General features: G+C 39.8%; 1 protein-coding gene across 4 annotated transcripts in view; it reads right to left on the reverse strand.

Moving 5' to 3' along the window:
• grik4 (glutamate receptor, ionotropic, kainate 4) overlaps window positions 1-19,965 on the reverse strand; it is a 418,260-nt gene that overhangs the window by 71,329 nt on the left and 326,966 nt on the right. For all 4 annotated transcript variants that reach the window (XM_054795183.1, XM_054795185.1, XM_054795184.1 and 1 more), the window contains one exon: window positions 5,371-5,532. In XM_054795183.1, the coding sequence (XP_054651158.1) occupies window positions 5,371-5,532 (162 nt within the window). The remainder of the gene's footprint in view (window positions 1-5,370; window positions 5,533-19,965) is intronic.

The raw sequence follows: 19,965 nt of genomic DNA on the forward strand, positions 1-19,965 counted from the left end.
TAAACCATCCCTGGAGTGGCACTGAGATTATTCCATTAGATCATTAGACAGACTGTGATCTGCTGACAGGGTTGAAAACTCTCTCTCTTTCTCTTCGAGACATTCTGTCCTTTCTTCCCCCAAAAGAAGATGGCAAACAGCAGTCACTGTGAGTAGTGCCTCGCTTCCTCTGATGTACTCTGCCTCAACTTCACCACAAATGCATCCTAAGCTAAGCTAAGCAAGGACGGACACTGTTGAGAGAGCCTTGATGCTGTGACGAATAACGATGCATCTTATTGAGGAAGACTACCTTCTTCACTAGGTCATTCAACTGCAACACCGTGATGTGTTATATTGCTTTGAATTATTCCACAGAAATGTGGACAGCATATTAGTGGAAAAGCGAAGAAGATATTACAGTAGACGCATGGCTCAGTGCTCTTAAGCTTTGCCATATGGGAATGTTATTGCAGCGGAGTCACGTCATTAAAGTAGCATTTCAAATAAAACACCTTGTGACACCGAGGAGAACATGCCATGCATGCTTCATGTTTGAATATCATCTGCATTGCTTGCAGTACAGAAGAACCGATAAAATCCACATTTTGATTGGCTGGCGACCAGTCCAGGGTGTACCCCGCCTCATGCCCGAAGTCAGCTGGGATATGCTCCAGCATACCCCCGCGATTAGGATTACCGGCATAGAAAATGGATGGATGGATATGCCACAAATGTAAATGACATTTGTGGCGCCCCCTGTGGGATGTGCTCAAAATGCTTTAGATGGCAGTTGCTAAATTCTACGAGGAGTGTTAGGGCTACATAGCAAAAAAAATCAATTTCAGATTTCGAGAATAAAGACGACGTACATTTATGAGAACAAAGTCGTAAATTTAAACAAATAAAGTCATACATTTACGGGAAAAAAGGCGGAAAATTACAAGAAAAAAAGTCCTACATTTACAAGAATAAAGTCGTAACTTTACGAGAAAAAAACTCGTAACTTCAAAAAGTAAGTTACGTCATTTATTATGAGAAGAAAAATTAGATGAAATGGTTCAAAAATAAATGCAGAAAATAAAATAAAATAAAAATTCTGCTTTTTAAAATAAAGTCCAAAATATGGCCTCTAGTCAGATTTCCCGGAGCAAGTTGACATTTCTCAAAAAGAATATATGGATATAAAGAAAAAAGCAGCATGGGAACTCGTCGGTGCCAGAGTAAACACATCAGGTCAGTTTACATTCATTTTACACTGACATTTATATAAGATTATTTTCATTACGAGTAAGATCCGGCACTAGCAAGAGTACTCGATCAACAGCGGCCGCTTTTCCTTCTTTGAACTACTTTGAAACTACTTTGATACCCCAAAATTCTCTGTGCATGGTTTGCTACGCGTTGCCGATGAGTTTTGTTCATGTTCTGGTAAAACAAGCATGTTCTGTTTGTTTGGGTTGAAATAAGCTATGAAAATTAATGTTGCAAAAATGAGTAGCTCTTGTCCATTTTCATTATGCAAAAGTAGCTCTCACAAGAAAAAAAATTTGGCGACCCCTGATATAGCCAGTAGTAAATTTTAAAAATTACACTAATAATTTACGTGATCAGTATTGGCTGATTTCACTCATGGATGATTGGTATCGGTAACCCTGATCGGAGCGTCCCTACTTTTTAGCATCGACATGTGTTGCTTTACAAAATATCAAAGTGGCCCTTGCATCCTTTCTTTTTTTAATATGTGGCCCTCCCTGGAGATACTTTTGGACACCGCTGCTCTAAAGTCACACTGGGTGTTTTGTGGAGTGCATTGAGCTGTGTGCGAAATTTCAAGTCAATCCAACTTTTGGGGTCAAAGCTTGGATTTATAGCACCACCATGTGGCGTATTTGTCAGTTCAAGAGAAGAAGAGTTTGCTTGTACAGTACAAACAAATACATACAGTGGCAACTTGATTCATGAGTATCCCAACTGAGCTTTTCAAGATACGAGCAGTCTCTCGGCTGACTTTTTGCTTTAAGTTGTGAGCTAAAATTCGTGTTATGAGCCATTTTCAGATACACCTCCACCGCAAGTTGGCGTAGACGATGCCACAGTGAAAACTGTCACATCCACCCAACATCCGGTGTCTCGTGTTGTGTTGTGCTTGCAGTTACTTTCATTTTTCCAACCATGTGCCCGAAAGGTTGCAGAGGTGTTATTTACCACCCACGAACCCCTATTTTTACACTTTTAGGATAATTAAGCAGAGCATATTACTTTACAATGCCTCTATTGTTGCTAAGGTTTTATCATAGCCACAGTTTGATTTCTGTTTCGTATGGGATTTTTTTTTTCATGCATTTATTTGCAGCATAAACAAAACAAAACAAAAAAGCTGCAAGCGTACTACTGTATGTTACCAGACTGACATTTCCTACGATGATATTTGGATTGACGTCTTATTGAAAACACATTAAGGCCTCAGCATGCCACATGCAAAGAGATCAATAGCATGTATTTGTTGCATATACAACATCAGCCCCCGCAGGTATAGTTATACATCAGACCTAATTACCGTCAAAGACAGCATCATCTGCTAATCACTTTCTTGCAAAAGTGCCGTCGGCCCTTTTTTCCCCTATCTCTCAAGTTTGAAGCTAATTACTCATAAAGCTACGAGAAGCTGAGAAGTATTCAAGCAACCTGCTGCGAGCGCAACAGTGCAACTTTTATATCATGCTGCGTTCTAAACGCGTGTTGGCCTCTTCCACCAGCCAGCTTGTTTGGAACACAGGGGGGCAAATTGTTGAGCGTTGTCTAATGGTTATATATTCTCTAAAGTTGAATTACACACGGACACATTTACTAATTCATCGACTGTGTTATTGGCTTCCAACTATGTTCTCGACAGAACTAATTGTTCTTTAGAAATCATTTTATTTTCTCCAAAACTAACAAGAATTCCATGTCTTTTCATACATCAAAGCGAATACACGCCTTATATTTCTCTTTCATTGCAGTGTCTTCTCAAGGGACAACAATAAGAGAAATTAAACCTGGATATACTTTAGAGTAGTCAGCGTAAAGCCTTTTTTTGTACTATAGAGTTACTATCCACTGGAAATGACTCAACACACAGATATTATTGATGATATGATTGTCTTCCCTAAGTCAAATACAGTGGTGATAGCAGCATGGCATGGGGCTGCGTGAGTGCTGCTCTGGGGAGCTGCAATTCATTGAAGGAAACAAATTCGTATTGGGAATATGTGAAACATGTACCAACATTTTTCCCTTGGGAAACTATGTCACATGGAAGTTTTCCAACATGATAAGCAGCCAAAACACACCTCCAAGGTGCTTAAGTGTAATGAACAGGGTAACAACAAGAACAAGGGTAATGAAGTGACCAAATATGTCTCCTCCAGACCTGAACCCAATTGAGCACCTGTGGGGAATCCTCAAGCAGAAGGCAGGTGGAGGGGTGAAAGGTGTCTAACAACCACCAGCTCCACAAGTGATGTCATTATGGAGGAGTGGAAGAGGATTCAAGTAAGCTCTGGTCAGTTACATGCCCAAGAGGATTAAGGCAGTGCTAAATAACAATGGTGGTCACACTAAATATTGGTACTTTGGACATAATTTGGACATGGTCCCTTGTGTCATCAGCTATTTAAACAATAATGGCTGTGTGTTGGCTTATTTTCAGTGGATAGTACAGGAAATGTCTACTGCTATTCATTCCCGATCTAAATTTTAAGACCATTTGAAAAATTGCAAGAATTTTGCACTGTTGGATCTTAAGAAGGTGGTAAGTAGAGCTTCAAAATGCAAAAAGTAGAAATGCGAGTGAGACGGAAATTTTTTGAGTTAGCACTTTATTGCAAACAAGCCTTAAAGTCAATCATCAGCTGATCAAAAGTTTAAGGCCACAGCTAAAAAAAAACACTTAAAATAGAAATACAATTTAAAAAAAGTAGCTGGTCCCTTCTTGTTAATCACCTCAAAAATTGGTTTGGGCATGCTTGATGCCAGTTTTTCCTGGAGGCTAGTGGGAATGTTGCTCCAGGTGGTGAAGATAGCTTCACGGAGGGCATCAACTGTCTGGAACTGATGTCCATTTTTGTAAACTTCCCTTGCCATCCATCCGAAAATTGTCTCAGTTGGATGTAGATCAGGGAAATGGTCCAAAAGACTGAGTTTATTCCTCTGGAAGGAGTCCTTTGTCAGGAGGGCATTGTGAACTGCAACGTTGTCCTGTTGAAAAAGTCATTACCACACAGATGTGGGCGGTTATTGGACAGTTATCGGACTGTACTCAGCGCCAGTAACAAACTTCATTTGGGGCGAGGATGGTCCCGTGTCTTGACGGATAGTCAGTCAGATCCTCCGGCTCAGGGCCGGTGACATCTTTTTGGGTCTACCACTTGACTTTTTTTTTTTCCATAACCCTCGGGACCTTTGAAGAAGTTTCCAATGACTGTCTTACTGCATCCAGCCTCAGCAGCAATTCCGCTCTGCGAGAGGCCTTGCTTATGCAGGTCAACAATTTGTTCAAAGAGAGAAAGCTTTTTTGACTTTGCCATCAAGAAAGAGATCAGGACAGTGCGAATACCTGACAGAAAATGACACGGAATCCACATTTTTGCCAAGACTTTGGCTTTAAAAGGCTGTGGTCTTAAACTTTTGATCAGCTTCACTTTAATGCTTGTTTGCAATACATTGCTTACTCAAAAAAACTTTTGTTTCGCTCCCATTTCCCCTTTTTGCATTTTGAAGCTCTATTTAGAATCTCATTAAGATCCAACAGTGCAAAATATAAATGATTGTATTTTTTCAACTGGTCTTCAAATGTTCCATCTGGAGTGTGTAAGATGTGCACTCACTACTCTTTAGTACATCCAAGTTTCATTTGTAGTAAATGCTTGCTGAAATGTGAGTGGTGCCGTCATAATGCACTTCTTAATGAAGTGTCTCTGAATACTGATATGTCCCCTTCCGTGTGTCTGACAAACGCAGAAAAACAATCAACACACGTGTTTCCCTCTTTGATGAACATGAAGGTGCAGATTTAACCGTGGCATTTTAAATGTTGAGCTGCCGTGCTTTCAACATTGTGCAATCTGTAATTCCTCCAAAGTGAATGAAGAAGCCATAAACGATTTTAATGAGGACGCCAGCGAACGAGCTGCCAGGAATAACAACTGGCTGAGGACATCCGCAGCAATTACGGCAGTTAACTGGATAAATGTCATACTTGTATATTTTGTATGTGCCGTTTTGTTTTGGATGAGGGAGCTTGAGGTGCCTTTTAAAGGTCTGTTCGGCTTTTGTAAGGAAATAAATAACAATCATGACAATCTCAGTGTATGTGTGAGTGTATGTGCGTGTGTTGTGTGTACTAACCGGTGTGCCAGCGAAAGGAACATGTTCACAGTTCTCTTGCCAGGAGCGGTTGAGGCTTAGCACAAAATCCTGGAAGAATGGATGCGCTTGGTTGAAAACGGAAAAACCCACAATGTTGACCCGCTGGTCCGCCACATCATCCAATTGCAGCATGGAGAATTCCTACAAGGGTGAAAGGAGATGAAGACATAAAGGATGTAAATGTGGCATACATGACTTTAAACCAAGCTCTGATAGCCTCTGCAGGATCAAAATGCATGCATCAGTCACTTTTGTTACAATTCTGGTTGACTGACAGGTGAGCAAAAAACAAAAAAACAAAAACGAGACTAAGAGGAGGAAATAAAACGACAAAACAATGGTAATCGTCATTTTTTTTTTACTTTACGTGTGACATGGGCCAGCGCTCCCGATTCTGAAGGCTCTGGGCAGATTGGATTGTCATGGCAACAACTAGAAGCTGAAATCTGATTGGACAAAACAAATACACATACACTACTGGAAGCAGTGCAGCCAATGTACACCCTTCCAAAAATAAAACAATATTGCTGGGAGTAATATACAATTTCATGGAACAAATACTAGAACCTGATCATCGACCGCTGGTTTACTTACACTTGCACGATTCAACATGTCCAAAAAGCAACATAAAGAAGCAAAGCTTATTTAATCCTACCTCTTCGCCATGTCTCAGCAATTTCTGAAAGTTTGTTGGTTTGTTGTTTGTTAGTTTCCAATAGGTAGTTTGTGCGTTGAAGAAAGAAAGGAAAAAAGAACAAAAAAAAAAACAAAGACAAAGTTTAAAAAGGCCAGAGAGTGAATAATGATGTTCATAAACAGTCAAAAAAAAGTGGTGCACATTGGAATGTAAGCAGTTTGGTCGCAAGCTGAGAGAAAATAATAAAGATATTTCTTCTTCTTGCTTTTAGGGATGAGCTGGTTTGCCTCTGCCTAGGGGGGGAAGCGCCAACTGGGGACAGGCGGAGATAGAGATGAGAAAGCGAAGGAAGGCGAGGAGTGAAGGCGGACTGGGGGGAGGAATGCTTCCTGAAGCCTAACCGAGGTGTCAGAAATCCAGATCCACCCCCCCAAGCCCTGGCAGCCTCTGTGCCATCTAGCATTTGACAGCCTGACTGTCACCTAGCGAGGCCACAGATAGTGAAGATAAGCAGGGGTGCACGGATGGAAGACTGAGGTGGAAAACAGGAGAAGGTGTGAGGATGAGGTGTTTGTTAATATTTTTTGTGAGCAGGTTAAAGCAAAATCAACTTTGTACAGTGATGGGACATGAACCAAGTAAGTTGCATTTTTTTGCTAGCTTTTTCCTTCACATCGCAGCACTTTCTAACCTTTTACTTTAATTATATGATGCATAATGTATGACTCTTAATGATGGGGCATATGCGAACAGCTGCTCACCTACGAAGGTGTACAGTCTGGTCCTGATCCTAAATGGGGATTTGCAGAGTTACAAGCTCTACTTGCTGCCCATTGTAGTCTAAAAGCAGAACTTAAGGGATCAATATTTGCTTTTCCTTGTTCAGTTTTGCACCGTAAACGTTCAAACGTTCAACTCAAAGTCATGTGCTGTAGTCAGAACAAATTGCTAGGCTTGCTAAGAGACGGAAATACATGCAAATCCCTGATACATTTTGTCATGTTCGCTAAAAACCAAAAACTGATCAGTAAAGCAGCACATCATACTACAAGTTAGTGTGACATCAATGTGTGCCAATATTAGTAAAATCAAATGGAATATTGAACACAAGACATTTTATAAGCTCAATAACAAACAGTATTTTCCTAACAATGCTGATCAGACTTCTATTTAGAGTTTATTTCATAGTTCATAGATCACCTGGCATGTGTTTTTGTCCTCAAATTTGTGCACATTTGGGCTCACAATTTGGAAAAATAACCCAGCCACGACCAGCCAAAGAATAAGTCTATTAACTATGTAACTATTCATGCAGCCTGCTAGGGAAAACTTGTGAGAAAGCCTGTTTTGGCTTGAATAAAATAATAGAGAAGACAGCAATGTAATATATTCAGATTTTTATGAAAAAAGAACTTGTGCTTATATGTTAATTAGACAATGAAGCAGTGGAATGTTAATGTTGTCTATCCAAGCCCACCATTAATCTACATTTGGTGTGCTTCAACTAAAACTGTGTCTGCTTTCTAGTGGTCTGGTATCTTTTAGCCGTCCCTTGTGGGGCCAATTGAGCCTTTTGGGACTGACCATATAATTACTGGCTAATTGCACTAATTAGAGGCAGTGCTGTGCAAACAAGACCGTAGTTATGCCAACACATGCAGTTATACGGGCACCAAAAAATAGGGCGCTATATTTGTAAGCACATTTTAAACACAGATTAGGGCCTTTTACTACAGCAATGGTGCTCTCTTGCATACCAAACAAGGCAGGCATGTACTGAGCATTGCTCAGTGGTGGACGGTTAGTTCTAAGCAGTTGGAAAGTGAAAGGAAGACACGAAAGACGAAAACAGGAGATAAAAGGCTGTTGCTTCACCTGACAGGGTAAATATCAATACCTATGTCTTCTATTTTCATTCCCAGAGTGGCTCTTGTAACATTTTATATGGATCAGGTCATTTGCTCCAATAATGGACCATTGCAGTCTGCGCTCAATACACCAAATACACATTTTCCTGAAAGTGCAGTATGAACATTCAGTGTTGATTTCACCGATGAATAATGAGCTCCCAAGAGGACTAATGCAGCTGACAGTGCAATAGCCTCCCATGAACATCACCATCCTGCACACATCCGCTTTCATATCCACACACACACACAAGCGCACGTAGAAGCCTGAAATCCAACTTTAAAGCCGGATATAGTATTAAATGAAAAATCTCTTGAAGTCACTAGCTTTCTTCAATATGTCCGTAAGCCACGTGGCTTAAGGATAGAGTGGACGTCGGGGAATTGGAAGATTGCCGGTTCAGACACGCTGAAGAGGAAGATGACCAACCCTCAAAAGGATTGTCTTTTTATTCTCTGTTCATACCCCCAATGATGGATTACTGTATGCGCACTCGTGAGAGATGTCAATTGTGTGGAGGTAATTGTTGATTAATCACACCTTGAAGCCAATGAAGCAAAATGATGTGCACAACTTGGCGGAAACCAGCAGGGGTGCTGCATCAAAATAAGAGTTCAGAACATTCAGAGAGCGATTCTGCCATCCCTGGAATGTAGCCTCACATGCTGATGCAAAGCCAAGTTCGCATGTTAAGATCTTTGTATTACTTCAACTGTTTACATTAGCTAGATCAGCGGTTCTCAACTAATTTGGCTGGGGGTCCCACCAACCGGCAACCAAAATTGGGGAATTTTTTCAACTCACACTTCTCAAATATCTTCTATTTAAAGGGACTATTTGCAACACAACATGAGCTGCAGCGGTGAGACACTGTCCTCTCTTCATTGTGCATTGTTCTTTATAGCAGATATCTGCAGCTGTGTGTCGGACGCGACCCACTCAATGTCTTTCCTCTCCTGTTTAAGCTTGACTGTGTTACCCATAATGATGGTAGACACCACATGGCTGTGTAGTAAGTGCGTAACACAGAGGTGCATTCACGGACATCGGGACATTTTTCTTTGCCCAGCTAGATGATGTTCTTTCCATGTTCTCAATAAGAACCAGTGAGATGTCGTTACAAATACTAATTTTCTAGGGTCACGGGTGATTTGTCGCCTTTCCAAGCTGGCATTGGGGAAGAGGCGCGGTACACCCTGGACTGGTCCCCAGCCAATCACAACCTTTCACTCTCACACCGGCAGTCACTGAGCAGCAATTGAGCCTCCCTGGTAGCATGAACATGTGCGTATGCCCGTCCACGCTTATAATTTGTAATCACTGTGAGAACGTAGGCCACCATTAGTTTTATAGCTTTTTCTCAGTAAAAAAAAAAAAAAAAAACTGAAGTAAAAGTCTAATGTTGTAGATGTTAACGGACTAAATCATCCTACACCTGGGTGATAACTCTCAGCGGTCGATCATCATAAAGGACACCTTTCACATAAGCCGTAGTCGTCTGATCCATTCCCAATTTAGCAATGTTAATTAACGACATTTCCTGCACTTTCTGCACCCTCCGATAAAAGGCAGTCTTGAGTGGTGATAACTGCTGATGATTTGAAGAATAAAGGGCAGATCTGTCTTATCTCGCGAGGCTGCACTGCAAACCAAGCAGGCAGTCTTCAACTAAAGTAATGTTTCTATAAATTGCATATTGATTGTTGGAATGATAAAGTGCTAATTAATGATCTCCCTGCCCTTTGATGAAAAAGAGAGTGAGGTGCAGGCTTCACTTTGTGATGAAATATATTTATTTTTAATATGCAAATTGTTCATGCATGAAAATGTAAGCTCTAAGCGCTCTAAAGCCTCCTGCAACCTCTTAAACCTTGAGGCGCTTTTAAAATGAAGTTACACTTTTTACCCTTAAAATGTAATATATGTATACTGTATATATTAACCCCGCTCATAAAAGTATAATAAAAATGTAATACATATATATTTTTTTCTATAATTTTCAACAATTTTAGACCTAAGCAACATATTATATATTGCCTTGCTCTTTTTGTCATAATGGAACAAAACAATTCCAAAAATGAGGTGCAAAGTGAAATATTTGTGATGACTTTATTGTAGCCTTGACTAAGTCAATAGGTGATAAGACATAGATTTTAATGCATTATTTGTTTTGGTGCAAATGAGTCTTTATTAAAAAAGTCACACTTTTTACCTTCAGGTCCCAAAAACGCTCATAAAAGTCAAATAAAAAACATAATATTTACTTTTTTTTTCAAAATCTTTTCACGATTTCACACCTAAAGATAGATATCTATTTTATGATTTAATATTTTTGCGACTGCAAACTGTTCTTGCAGACTTCAAACATGTAGAAACATGCTGCGGTATATAATGCATCCAATAGGAGAGAGAAGACTCTCTGTTGATGAAGTCAGGTTTCATACAATTAGCCTCAAATCTAACCCATATAGAGATGCTCAATAATGACTTTCTTACTGGCATCCGATGTTGTCGAGCACTTCATTGCCGATACCAATATAGGCAGCAGCTTTTCCCTCAAGCTAATGTAGTGAAATGAACACATTTATGCATCTACTGGATGCATTTCAGTATTTATGAAACATAATGCAAGTTGCCTTGCTCTCCCCTCACATTAACTAGCGCTTTATGTCATGTTCCGCATGACAAGTTGATCTTCCATTTTGGTTTTCCTTAGTTTTCATGTTGTTTCCTGTTTTGAGCTCTTATTTTGGCTTTCCGTTTCCTATTTGGTGTGGTGTGCAGCTGTTCTGCGGCCGCTACAAAGCCCATGCAGCGGTCCCTGTTTCTCATTAGTGGTCAGCACCAGAGGTGTGGACCTGAGTCACAATTTTGATGACTTTGGACTGGACTTGGACTTTGACATCAGTGACTCGGGACTTGACTCGGACGTTAGTCTGATGACTTGAAAATACTTAAAATTTTCACTGAGTGTGTTGAGTAAAATGTGCCCCATTTAAAGTATTCAAATAATGTGACAGTTTTGTTATTTCCAGCAAAACAACACATTTTTCCAACTTGCACGTCTTCACTGGTATGTGTTGCTTGAGCCACTCGGCTGCCGCCGGTCTCCTCTGTGTTGCAGTGCACCTGAGGGGCGTGTCTGGGAAGAGCCATCTGGCCACACCTGGGAGCAATCTTCTCATTAGGCCTTTATTACCTGTGCTTTGACTCGCCTTAACCAGACTGTTGTTTCTCCTACACCTGCCTCCAGCATTCGGTCCTGTTCTTGTTTTGCTATTTGCTCGTGTAATTTGCTCTTTGGCCAACATTGGCTCCTGAACTTTGTGAATACTTTTGTTAGCTTTTGCTAGTGCTGCCTTTTGCTCCCTGAGTTACCTTTTAACTGTGGCTTCGCCTGGCTTTTTTTTTTTGTTGTTGTACTTTGTTTTGTGTAATTTTGGACCACTTTTCCACTCAGTTTGAGGGCACTTTGTTTAATACACTTCTGTTTATTTTGTTGTCTCTACTTTGGGGTCCAATTCTGGCTTCCAGCCGTTTCTTAACATTTACTTGGGACTCGAGTCAAGACTTTTGATGAAAGACTTGAGATTTACTTCTCTCACCTCTGGTCAGCACTACTTTTTAGGTGGACCAGCATTACAAGCAAAGAGCAAAATGCAACACTTTATACTAATTGCAAATTGTATTTTACAATCTGAAGGTAAAACCGTGGACAAACTGAGCTAGCATACAAGCTGCTCTGTGGAGGACATCCTCACTCGATATCATCATTAGAAAAAAAAAATATCAGTATGATCCCATATCTAATTTTATTACATCCCTAATTGAGAATTAAAAAAAAAAACATTTGGTTCCCCAAGGTGCCTCGAGGCTGAATGTGGACGTTGCTGTCAGGGAGGGAAGGGGCCTTATCAAATGTTATGGGAGATTTGTTGTGGAAAATTGTGAAAAATGATGTAGTGATTATCCAAACAGCTGGACACAAGATCAGACACGGTGGGGATGCCGAACCTTGCAGCTCCAGATCAGAGAAGAACGATCACAGCATTTATCTAGAGGCAGCGTGCTGTTAATACATTAGCTTTGTTTCAAAGCTTATAATAGAAGCATACATCAAAAACAAATCTGGCTGAGCTCCTGCAGGGTGTTTGGAGAAACAAATGGCCAGGTTTTCTTCTATTATTCAACATTATTCATAGCATTGGCTTTGACCTGTAACAGGAACAGCCTATTTGTGAGGCAGGGAACTTATGCCCAGATTAATATTTAGGTCGGCCGAGTCCAAAAGGCATAAATATTTCAGACACTGACATATGTTAGGAATGTGAAACAGTCTCTTGCAGGACGTTTTCCATGGAACAATGCGCAAAAAATGTCAAGCCTTCTGCTCGAATTAGAGCATCTATAAATGAGCAAGCAGTAGGTCACTCTTCCATTCTTACTAATGACTTCATGCAGTTTATTAGGCCTTTATAAATAGTTTACAAGAGAATTAATACTCACTGTATAAACATTTATAGACCCTTTTTATAGGGGTTACCTATAAGTGGTATAGAATACTTTCAGCTTGGCTCCCTAGCATCACCATTAAACTGACTAAAGGTCATACTGAATTGTCATCAAAGGGATGGTTTAGTTGTGAGGAAATGGGAATCAAAAGACGGAGGTTTTTTTATGCACCTTGATTGTATGAAATCTAATCTTTTCAGACAAGCTAAAGTGATTTTTTTGTCCTTGCTGGATGTTGATGAATTGATGGTGACATAAGCCACGCTGAGGTCTTCAGTCCCAGGAATAGAGATTGCTGCCTCCTTAAGAATTTGTTTGCATGCATAGTTCTGCTGCATTTTTTTTTTTTATCAGATCAGCAGCTTTGTGATGGGAATACAAGTTTAAAAGCATACACTCCACAAGTATTTGGTCAGGGACACGATATTCTAGTTTACACTCATGATCAAACTTTTAAGATGAGTTAAAATATGCAAAAATTTACATTTTACACTGTTGAGACTTAAGGAGGTACTAAGTAGAAGTAAGTAGATCAGGGGAACACACAGGATTGTCCAAAAGAGTGAACCATTCCAGAGTGGACAGAGGTTATTCCTCTGGAAGATGTCCTTTGTCAAGCAGGCATTGTGAACTCCAGCATTGTCCTGTTACCACACAGACAAGGGCCTTCAGTCATGACAGGTGCCTCCTGCAAAATCTCCATCTAGCCAGCTGCCGTTTGACACCCCTGCACAACCTGAAGCTCCATTGTTCCATTGAAGGAAAAAGCACCCCAGATCATGATGGCGCACCCCTCCGATGAGCCGTGTGGAAAACATCACAGGTGGGATCTCCTTGTTTTTTTCTTATCAGAGAATAAAACTTTCTTTCAAAGTCCCATGTTTGGTGCTCTCGTCCAAATTCGGTTTGAAGCAGACAAGGCCTTGGAGACATTTTTTGTTCTCAAAACCCTTCTCTCGCAGTTGCCGTCTGATTGTTATTGGACGGCACTCTGCACCAGTAACAACCTTCGTTTGGGCCGAGGATTGTCCCGTGTCTTGACGGACAGCCAATCAGTTCCTCCGGCTCAGGGTTAGTGACATTTTTTTGGGTTTAGCACTTGACTTCTTAAATCCATAACCCTCAGGATGTCTGAGGAAGTTTCAAATGACTTTCCTACTGCGTCCGACCTCAGCAGCAATGGCGTGCTGCAAGAGGTCTTGCTTATGCACCTCAACAATCCGACCACGTTCAAAGAGAGCAACCTTTTTTCCAATGCCATCAAGAGATCATGACAGAAAATGACGTTGAATCCATATTTTAGCCAATATTTTTTTTATTTTTGCCAATATTTGATCAGCAGATGAACAGCCTATTTTACTTTAATGCTTGTTTGCAATAAATTGCTTACTCAAATTTAGTTTTTTTTTGTCTCACTCCCATTTCTTGTTGTTGCATTTTGAAGTTCTTTATAGAAACTCTTTAAGATCCAACAGTGCAAAATGTAAATTATTGCAATTTCTCAACAGCTCTTAATCTTTTGATCAGAGGTGTTTATGCTTTATTAAAAAAAGGTTTTCATGCCCTGAATTATTCCACAGGAAAAACACAAAATATGCAATATTCTCCAAAAATGAGGTGCAAAGAAGAATATTTGTGATGACGTTATAACAGCATTGACTAGGTTAAGTAATAACAACATTGATTTTGATGTATTATTACTTTTGGAACAAATGTGAGTTATTTACAAAAATTACACTTTTTACACAAAAATGTTATACTAAACATATTTTCTTCACTGCACCTAATCTTTTGTACGATTTCAAACCAAACCATAGATATTGTGTATTTTATAATACCAAACAATTAGTTGCTCAGTCCTGCCCGTGCCTCTGCAAAGATGTTTTGCTTGATGCCGACCATGTTTTTCAACACATCTTGCTCATATTTCACACACAAAGGCATCATAGTAGGGGCACATGTTTTGACAAATTTGTCCTTTTGTGAGCAGTGATTCAGGAGTAGAGAATTACCTTAAAAAAATTGTGAAAAATTAGGACTTTCTCTGGCTTTTATAAAACATTACCGTACAAATGAAGTTCACAACACAGACTCGACCCAAAATCACCACTGAGCAGGAGGTGACCCATAAACACATTCTGCTTTGAATATTTTAGAGCCACTTACTTATAAACAAAATCATTATCCTTAAGCGGCACTTGTGTCTTTTTTTAAAAACAACAATACTGAGCTGCTAGCAGGCTAAATGCATGAATACAGTATTTAATTGAGGCACACTCTCTAACATTAATTAAATCCTACTTTGATACATTTCACACAACATGGTGTGCATGGGAAATAAATGAGTCCCAGTGATAAAGAAACAGAAATGATAACCACTTAAAAGCTACATTACACGGTAGTCAAGCAGTATTGTGAAAAGTGTGTGCCACAAACAATGACCCATGATGCTTATGTAGAATCCATAATGATTACCAAATGAAGCGGCCATTGCAATGTGTTTCATTGCCATTTAATTGTGCTGAAATCAAATTATAATACAGTCGTCTCTCGCCACATCGTGCATCAAATGTCCTATTTAATGTCTACGTTATCTTATTTTCTCTTATGTCTACTCTATTGGGTAATAGGAGTGTGAAGGTGACTATAGGGGTGTAATTTCATGTCTAGAGGGATCTAATGTTAAAAAAAACATATTCAGAACGTTGTAAACAGGTTTTCTATGTTCCAAATATGAAAATATTCCATTTATAAAGAATAAATCCTACTTGATGGAAATTCACTTATCACAGTCATGTCTGGAGCCAATTAACTGCAATAAACAGTTATCGTATGGCCAAACATTGCACGGAACAAACTAGTTTGTTTGTATCCTTCCGCAAGATTGCCCATATACCCATATACCCATATAAAGCAGTACCCATATAAAGCATCCCAAGCATCAGTGACTCTGTCTTGGTGCTTTTTTTTTTTTTTTTTACTGAGTATGGCTGCAAAATAACCCACCACGGAAACAAAGAAAGTTGTGACTGCCACCAGTAGGATAAAGAAGGTGAGAAACACTACTGAATTCAAGACAGAACTCATGGCAACGTGTAAAGGTACCTCTCCCTTCCCATCCTCATTTGTCACGCCTCGCGGTCATTGCCAACAATGTTTTCTCTTTACCAGTCCAGCCATTAGGGCAGATAGTAATGTTATAGATGCCCTCATGTGCTCAACAGATTTGCTCTGCCAGGGGAAAGTGTGAGACACACTTCCCCTGTTGTACAGAATTTATTTGACTTTGATGAATTGTTGTTATACAAATTTGGAGCAGCCGGACCGGAGCATGAGGGGATAGAGAAGAAGAGCAAAGAAAACAGAGAAGGGGTGTGGGGATGATAGGGGGACAAAAAAGAGAGAGAGACAAGGACAACAGCAGCAACAACAATTGGGACAACAATTACAAGACAACAGAAACAAACAGGACTACATCAGCAAATGTCTGTGACGTGCTATAAAGACGCTGACGGAAAGGACACAATAATATCAACAACCACAATGATAATACTGCATTAAAACAGTCACACAAAATAGTAGTATTAGTAGTAGCCTACCCTAACAAAATTATTAACTATGATCGTGATTGGAATGACTAACTGTGATGCACACAATTGTAAAAACTATAATCATATTGCCGACATCACCGTCACTTTATTAAAACCAACAACATAATAACACCTTGGCTAACTCAGTGACTAATGTGGGGAAGTACGTATGTACTGTGAGTGTGCATATGTACGTGCGTACAGGTATCTCTGTATGTGTGCAAGTCTTCATGTAATTGTCACTGAGAAAGCATTTACCATTTTCATTCAGCAAGTAATGCATGTAAAACTATCATTACTCTCTCTAAAATGTGTTTTTTGTTGACATTTGTTATTGTCTGTAACCCATCAATTGGATTTACATTATTTCTTATAGGAAAAAATCCTTTGATTTTCGTACAATTCGATTTTCATCTGACTTTTCAAAAGGATTACTAACAAAAACCGAGGTGTGACTGTATATGAAAGGTTTTGCAAGGCATATATAAAGTATATTGTATTGATTGTGTGAAATTGTATCTTGAAGCAATTGATGCAAAATGGACTGCAACCAGCAGAGGCGCAATTGATTCAGTCTCATTTTGTTAGCAAGCTAAAGAAGGACAACATTATCAGACAACAGATTTGGCCAACAACCAAGCAAACCTATTGTGCTATGGCACAACATTCATTGGGAGATTCTCCCACCCCTACTCACCCATGGAAAATCAATAGTGTGAGCTCAATAGAAAAACAAAAGGGAAGTTTTTGATAGTGCTCATCCGCCACATGGTTGTGACATGACGGTGAGAGAAGGAGTTAGTAAGTTAATAGAGCATTGAAAAAAAGTCAACAAGCAATTCCAACTTTCCTTTTGCAAGAGGTGACAGTAAGCTGTGAGACTCAAGGCCAGGGATTAAGAAGATAATAGACTGTAGTACAATTGCCTTCTTCATTGAGCCATCTAAAAGTGGATGTGTGCGGTGAAAAAGTAAATGGCGACAAGACGGATGAAGAAGAATCATCACGCGGCAACCCCTCACACAAAGCAGATCATGAAGGTCGAAATGGTGCAATGCAACGCTCAAGTGTCTATACTCATTTACACACAACAAGCAGAAAGAAACCTTAAGCTGCCTCTATAGTGTGGTAAACAAGCCCAAAGTTAATACTGGTCCCATGTTTTTCTATTTTTCAACAATTTTAAATAAGGCTCAGAGGTTTTGGAAGTGTCTCGTCCAAAACCTAGCCTTGATTTTAGACCAGGGTTCTCAAATTCAATTTCACTGGGGGCCAGTGGAGGTAGAGTCCGGGTGAGGCTGGGCCGCATCAAGTATTGGGAGTAGGGCTGGGAATCTCAGGGTACCTCACGATACATCCATGTGATAACACCACTGTTAGTTCAGTGTTGGTGTTTACTTGCCCCTGTAAGTATGTAAGTAACACTGAACTTGCCCGGATGTCGCAGGCTGCAGTTACACTACTCTTTGATGTCCAGTCGCGGGCCTCAAGATACGATTTGGTGGGCCGCAAATCGCCGACGAACCACGGGTTTGAGATCCCTGTTTTAGACAGTTTAAAAAATGCTTTTAGTTAAACCCTGCTGGGAAAATGCAGTTCTGTGTGTGTGTGTGTGTGTGTGTGTGTGTGTGTGTGTGTGTATCTCTAATGCTAATGAGCTGTGTTTGTCCAAGCCTGTCTACGACAGTGTGCGGCTCAAAGAAACCCTATTGTGCACTTTATCCACTTTTTACACATACAGTGGTGCCTTGGTGAACATCATTATTCCGTTCCAGAAGGTCAGACTCAAACCAAAACAGACTCTAACCAAAGCAAATTTTCCCATAGAAAATAATGTAAATCCAATTAATTTGTTCCAGACATCCAAAAATGTGAACACAAAACACATTTTATAGACAATAACTTTAGTTTTACATGCAAAAAATGATACAAAAACAATCACAAATGACAAATGAGTAGACAACTGAAAATTTAACATCACTTGTACCTAGTTTTGAAAAGAGGGAGGGGGAGGAGAGGAGATTATGCTCGAAGGCAATCAACTCTTTCTGCAATTAAGCCACAAAAAATCTATGCAAAGAGGTCGGTGAAAGGCTTTTTAACATGCACAGTTTTACGTTCAAAAAACAATTGGCAAAAATGTAAAAACTATATCAAACTAAACATCAATGTTCTACAACCATTAAACATGTACTTTGCCGTTTAACATAGAAAATGAGGGAAAAAAAACAACCGCTGGTGGCAGTGATGTCACGGAAGTGCGCCAACAACCATATCTGTTGACGTTTGCTATGTTTGACTCCGGAAGCCACAAACATGCTACAGCACTGATTCTCAAATATTTGCCGTGTTTATGCGCCCCCTCCATTTGAAATGCTATTGAGAAATTGATCTATTTATTTATCTGTACTGTGCAGACTGAACTCAAAACTGAAACCAGTGAAATGCGACAAAATGGAGAGCAGTGAAGCATACAAGCGTATTAAAGAGTCAAATTGCATGCTGAGTACGACAAATTCATACATGTTGGAAAGTCCTCCCTGCCTCTCACGTACACCCCCACCCCCCTGACAGTTCACGGCACCTCCTCCCAGGGGAACCCCACACAATGCTAAGGTAAGTTGAGTGCTTTAATGTGAAAGAAAGGAGTAGGGGTGCACTACCCAATACATCACAGCAAGCCAATACACTGCACACAAGGTTCTCTGCAGTCTGCAATAGTATGAGCCACAAATAATATTTTTTTGATATACTGACTGGTGGCTGATCAATTGGAGCATCCTGACATTATAATTTGTTTCCTCTGTATGGATAGAAAATTGTTACATTATGAAATACTATATATAACTAAAGACACAAATTCCAAAGGAAGAACATTCAAAAACCAGCACAAAAATGATTCCAACGGCAGAACAACACAGGAACCTGAGGTCAAATGCTTGTTCAATTTCGGAATGCAACCAATATTTTTCAGGAAAAAGTTCCACAAACTTCGGAATTTGAACCCTCCCCAATTTTACAAGACTTCAACTCAGGAAGCGTCAGAGGATTAAGTATGTGCATGTTTTGCTTTTTCTTTGGCTTTTTGGCAACACTAATTCAATTAAAAAAGCCGTCTGCACGACAGCCTCTCAGGGATTACGTCACATGCAGGCTTGATGCTGCTCAATTTACTGAAAAACAATGAAAACCGGAACATTTTCATCACACCAGGACAGGATGTGAAAACAGGACATGTCCTGGGAAAACAGGATGTTTGTTAACAATACTGTTAGTAACATATTTAAAAATGCAAGTGCATAACCTTAACAAATGGCTGCAACGCTGTAAACCCTGTAAACACATTGTCTGCAATAGGATTCCATTATGGTATGTACTGTACCTTTTCCTACTTCTAAGGCCAAAAAGGAACAGGTGAAAGTATCTACCTCAGTGATATTTCCTAAATGTAGAATGTCATACTTGTCTCAACTTTACCCACAGAATTATTTATAAATGATTCATTCGCACACCCTGTGAATCCTGATGCCTGCATCAATGCCTTCCTCATCCTGTTCAGTATGTGAGAACATGGTGCTGACCTTTTCCCTCATTGAATTGGGTGACCAGATGACTAAAGCGTGCATCATGTACCGACATATCATTTTGGGCACTTGAAGCTGCACACAGTACATCTACAGCTTCATGCCTATGTGTGGGAAAAGGCTCATTTGCAATTATGCATTTAATTGTGATTGGAAATAGGGTGTTTTTTCATGTCTTGGTTACAATAATTGACAGGAAGGGGTGGCAATTGCATTATCAACCTCAATATGATACTGTGAATTGGTGGTTGAGTCAACAAAGATTGGCATTAACAGCTGAGGCTCTTGACAACCTCTTAAAGTAATTAGTATTAACTCCACAAGATGGCAGTAGTTGCATTTG

Source organism: Dunckerocampus dactyliophorus, chromosome 12 (assembly GCF_027744805.1).
Source record: "Dunckerocampus dactyliophorus isolate RoL2022-P2 chromosome 12, RoL_Ddac_1.1, whole genome shotgun sequence".
Classification (NCBI taxonomy): Eukaryota; Metazoa; Chordata; class Actinopteri; order Syngnathiformes; family Syngnathidae; genus Dunckerocampus; species Dunckerocampus dactyliophorus.